The sequence below is a fragment of the Triticum dicoccoides genome, chromosome 7B (genome assembly GCF_002162155.2).
Source record: "Triticum dicoccoides isolate Atlit2015 ecotype Zavitan chromosome 7B, WEW_v2.0, whole genome shotgun sequence".
In the NCBI taxonomy this organism is placed as follows: Eukaryota; Viridiplantae; Streptophyta; class Magnoliopsida; order Poales; family Poaceae; genus Triticum; species Triticum dicoccoides.
Window position 1 is genome coordinate 430268467 of NC_041393.1, and position 5463 is coordinate 430273929.

General features: G+C 47.2%; 1 protein-coding gene across 1 annotated transcript; it reads left to right on the plus strand.

Moving 5' to 3' along the window:
- Positions 1–711: 711 nt before the first annotated feature.
- Positions 712–4622, plus strand: LOC119336760 (putative methylesterase 14, chloroplastic). The gene is made up of 5 exons (XM_037608835.1): positions 712–1731; positions 3212–3451; positions 3540–3683; positions 3767–3901; positions 4026–4622. The coding sequence occupies exons 1-5, from the start codon at positions 1426–1428 to the stop codon at positions 4365–4367; spliced, it is 1167 nt and encodes a 388-aa protein (XP_037464732.1). The 5' UTR covers positions 712–1425; the 3' UTR covers positions 4368–4622.
- Positions 4623–5463: the final 841 nt, after the last annotated feature.

Genomic DNA, 5463 nt, shown 5'->3' on the forward strand with positions numbered 1-5463 from the left:
GGCCTGTTTAAGCTAAGGTATCACCATCAGCAGCAGCTAGTACACTCGTGTTGCTTTCTCATTAGCTATGACTATACCGGTGACGGAAGCAAGGGAAATGATAACCGGAATATATCCACATCAAAAATCACACCAGCTTTCCAGCAGGAAAATGCTGCTCACTCACACGCTTGCATGCCCTACTCTACATTGTCTCTCACAGTACTCAACAGTACTAGCACAACCGTTCCACTGCTGGAAATTAGTCCAAATGGCGCATTCATTCATTGAAGAATGGGGGAGGCAAGCACAGCAAAGGACATGACTCGACGAATTTACTCCAACAGTGCTTCCACATCCGTTCGTCCGGCACCCACTATTTTTCGCAATCCACATGTACTAGTAGCTCAAAAGTACAATGGATCATCACGGTCAAAAAGAGGGCTCAAAAGTCAGACATGAACCTATTTCCTGGAAGTGTGAGGCAGGGCCTCACTTTGGATCTGAGAAAGGCAGACCAGGATATCCCCAGGAATGGCAGAAAAACCAGAGTAATAATATGTTAATTAAGGGAAATAAGCTGGCTGGAATTTGATCTTTATCTGGTCTGATTCTGAGGAATAATGAAGAGGAGAAGGACAGGGTGGAGGTCAAAAGTCAGGCCAAACCAGACAATTAAGACACCCAGTGGACCGGGGATGGAAAATTGGTGGTACTCCCTCTGGCCAAGAAAATAACAAAAAAGAGGTCTCCTTCCTCCTTTTTCTTCTCATCTGCAGAGGGAGAGAGAGTAGGAGACTCCACCAGCAAAGCAAAGGCGAAGGGAGCACAAGAGACACAATTCCCAGGAAACCGCCGCCTAAAGCTTCTCCCCCCTTTGTCTGTCTTCGCTGCTGCTTCCAAATTTCTAATCTTTCTTTCTTTCTTCTGTTTAGCAAACCAAATTAGTTGTGCGGGAGAAGATCCAAAAGATACAGGAGAGGAGAAGAGAGAGAGAGAGAGAGAGGGGAATAAATCCTTTTTGGCGAGATTCGTGTGGGAGAGACGAGTTAGGTGTCAGGACCACTCATAAATTCCGCCTCTTCTTTCAGATCTGCTCCGTGCTTCCTCTCCGCATCGCTTTTGCCAACCCAACCAACCGTGCTTCTCTCCGGCGAGTGCAGGGCACCGTTCCTGCTCTTCCTTCCACTTGGAGAAAATCTTTCTTCTCATTTCCTTTTCGGAAGTTTAATTTCTTCTACGAGTTTGTTCGTGTTGAGTTTCCTGTGTGAGAGAGACTGTTCCTGAATCCCACCCTCTTCGAAGCAGAAATCGACCTTTTGTTTTCTTGCTCATCATCTTTGCCGATTTGTTCTTGAGACTTGAGAGAGAGAGAGAGAGAGAGAGAGAGAGAGAGAGAGAGAGAGAGAGAGACCCTCCTTTTTTCGCCACAAGTTATCCTCTCCGATGGGCAACGCGTTCGCGTGCATGCCGCGCAAGGAGCACCGGGGCGCGGCCGCGGTGTCGCGCAGCAAGCGCATGGGGAGCGCGCGCCCGCCGCGCGGCGGGGCGGCCAAGCTCACGCCGGCGGAGGAGGAGCTCCTGCACCGCCAGGCGCTCGCCATGGCCATCCACCAGCACCTCGACGCCGGAGGCTCCATGTCGCGCCGCATCGACGCCGGCGGCGGCTCCATGTCCCGCCGAATCGGCCCCGGCTCCACCAGCTCCCGGCGACACGGCAACCTCCCGGACTCCGTCACCAATGCCAAGGCTGTAAGGCCCCGACCCTTCTCTGTTTCTGCTCCGCTCTTTGTGTACTTCCGCGCTCCCTTGTCCCCCAGCCTTGCTTTGCGTTCTTGCCTAGAAAAATATATCTACGCTACAATGTTATAATTAACAAGTTCATTGTCAAAGAAAGTTCTGATTTTTTTTGTAAATTATATAGGCTGGTCCAGTTACAAACTGTACTTAGTTAGGTCTAGTACCAAACTTTTCAACTGCAAGAGTTCTTGCAGGACCAGTTGGCCATTTGGCCCTAAATGATTTGGCGTTAGCATACTGTTGTATGCTTTGTTGTTTAGGTTGTTTGGTCGGCAAAATTCTGTCATTATCAGAGTGGTACCACGGGATTGCCGGTTACCTGCTTTGCCACATTGTTTAATGTCTGGTTGCTCTAGGTTTTACTATTTCACTAGTAAGTTGGTTCCTTTTTTGGATTGCTTGTGAATTGGAGATAATTCGGTGATATGATGTGTGTACTTCAGTACTTTTATGTTTGTTGAAGGACACATTCTTTTTCTGTAAGGAAGCACCAGCATGCTTTTACTCAGTTTCTTCATGGCTTCCTTGTTTGGGTTGATTTTGAATTATAATGAGCAGTAACTTCATATTAATCTGTACTTGAAAATCAGAGGTTCTGAAGTGACACTGTGATAGGAAGATGGGTTTCTACGCTTCCTCTGTGCTGCTCATCTTGTTGGTACTAAGATTTGCTGATGTACATCTACCTATGTTCTGAAATGTACAACTACCAAGTGCCACTTAGTAGTTTTTTCTTTATGATAATTTTGTTACCTGTTAATAGTTTGAGCTTACTCTAAGCTTCTAGAATCTCGAACCTTATTTTGGAAATTTGAAGTATATGGATTATTATACATACTACTATATGTCGAAAATGCATCTTTACGTAGTACAACTGTTGATTCATACATAAGATAGGTTTATATATTCATGGAGAAACCTTACAAGTTACATTCTGTTAGGAGTTGGGACTACAACACAATACTACGAGTCTTATGAACTCACAGCTGCCTCACTAGTTGATAGCATGTTCCCATTTCGTACAGTGTTCTCTCAGGACTACAAGACAATACTATGAGTCTATGAACTCAACAGCTGCCTCACTAGTTGATGGCATGCTCCCATTTCTTACAGTGGTCTCTCTCAAATGATCATTCTGCTTGCAGTTTTATGCATTTCACACTCGGGTATATGCTATTTTTATACTTCTTATAAAAATAGTTTCAACAGTCATGCTGGCATATGCTTCTACATGCACATGAGCATCTGGTGGTGCTTTATCTTAGGAGTTAGGACCTAACCATACAGTAGAAGTGATCCTCATTTGCTCTTACACTATTTATTCTTCCTTGTTTAACACTTTGCCCTTGCAACTTCAGACTAGTTTGTGGTTCTATGTGTTCTTTCCAACTGATTTCAGTTTTTCATGCTTCTTGTTCTGACATATTTTCAGGTCCAAATTGTTTTAGAGAACTTAGAAACCAAGAAAGTCGTTCTTGTCCATGGGGAAGGATTTGGCGCTTGGTGTTGGTACAAGACCATCTCCCTGTTGGAGGAAGCTGGTCTCGATCCTGTTGCCTTAGACCTCACAGGCTCTGGCATAGACCACACTGATACAAACAGCATAGCTACATTGAAAGAGTACTCCAAGCCACTAATTGATTACCTCAGTAAACTCCCTGAGAACGAGAAGGCGAGTACTGCATCTGTTTTTCTTCACACATTCATTAGAATACGGAACTGGGTATCTGAGTGTTGTGTTCATGTCAACACTAATGCAGGTAGTTTTGGTCGGTCATAGTTGTGGAGGTGCAAGTGTGTCATATGCCCTAGAACACTGCCCAAAGAAGATCTCCAAGGCCGTATTCCTTACCGCCACAATGGTAAAGGATAGCCAGAGGCCCTTCGACGTGTTCTCTGAAGAGGTATGCACTCCTTTGATGTGTCCACGCGTGCTTCTATGTTCTTATTGAGTACTCGCAAACTCATGTGACGTGGTATTTTGCAGCTCGCGTCGGCAGATGTTTTCTTGCAAGAATCACAGTATTTACTTTACGGAAATGGGAAGGACAAGCCTCCAACTGGGCTCAGGTTTGACAAACAGCAGATCAAGGGGTTATATTTCAACCAAAGTCCTTCCAAGGTACATACATTGTACTCTACTTTCGTGTTGCCAACTGAGAACTAATGTCACATACATTGCCATGCCAATCTTCTGTTTTTCTGTGGACTAAGTCCAGCTGACAAGTTTGCACACGATGTTGCAGGATATCGCACTGGCCACCGTGTCCATGAGACCGATCCCTTTAGCCCCGATCATGGAGAAGCTCTCCCTCACGGTGGAGAACTATGGCAGCGTCCGCCGCTACTTCATCCAGACGCTGGACGACCGGATGCTGTCGCCCGACGTCCAGGAGAAGCTGGTCCGGGAGAGCCCGCCTGACGGCATCTTCAAGATAAAGGGCGGCGACCACTGCCCCTTCTTCTCAAAGCCGCAGTCCCTCCACAAGATCCTGCTCGAGATCGTGCAGATCCAGGCTCCGGGGGCGTTGCTCCCGGGCAAAGCAGAGGCCCTAGAAGAAGAGGAGGAGAGCGCCGAGAAATCATGACTGTCCGAATGCCATGCGTGTACATGAAACGGGTAGCACATAGGTTGCGGTTTGCAAAAGGAGAATACAGGGAGGGAGAGATTAATTTGGAATGGTCACTCGGTCACCCAGAGATCAAAATAATGTACTGTAGTTAGCTGAAGAAGTGGGACATCTTTTTCTTTTGTGATGATGAGTATAGCGAGCTTATGGGCCTGTGAGAGATGTTTTACAAATGTGAATTAAATCTTGAGCCGTCATCAGAAGTTCGAAACATTTTTCTTGCAGGTTCGTTTTTTTTTTAAATATTTTCTTGCAGCTTCGTGATCTGCCTTGGCTCCCGATCTACATCCCTGCAAGTCTAAGAACATCTACGGCCGGGCTTGTCAAAACGGTCTCAAACGTATGGGCGGGTGGTCCGGTCAAAACCCAACCCACCACTGACACCCTGAGACGTCCGGGTTGACTGACACCCTGAGACGTCCGGGTTGACTGACGGCTGTCTCCTCCAATGGGAGTGTGACCGCCGTTGCTTGAGGGACCGACTTCTCATGCCACCCGCCTTCACTATGGCCCGGCAAAAAAAGACCACGTAAGCTATGCTAATGCTGGAGCGACGTTTTCAGCTGCTTGAGGCCGGCCGGCCTTCGGAGTCGGAGGAGGAGGACGAAGAGGAGGGAGGGGGACAACAGCTGGAGTCCATGGAGGGGGCGGATCTAGAGGAGGAGGACGAGTCGAAGCCGGTTCCGGGCTTCGCCATGGAGGACACCATGGCGGAGTTAATCGTGCACTAATCATACACGCAAATATACATGATCAAGATCAGAGACTCGCAGAAAGATATCACAATACAACTCTAAACACAAATTAAAGTCTTACAAGCTTTTTATTACAAGCTAGGGGCCTCGAGGGCTCGAATACAAACGAGTCAGCGGAAGCAACAATATCTTAGTACAGACATAAGGTAAACAAGTCTGCCTTAAGAAGACTAGCACAAACATCAACAACGATCGAAAAGGCAAGGCCTCCTGCCTGGGAGCCTCCTAACCACTCCTGGTTGTCGGCGGCCTCCACGTAGTAGTAGGCACCCTCGGAATAGCAGTACTCGTCGGTGGTG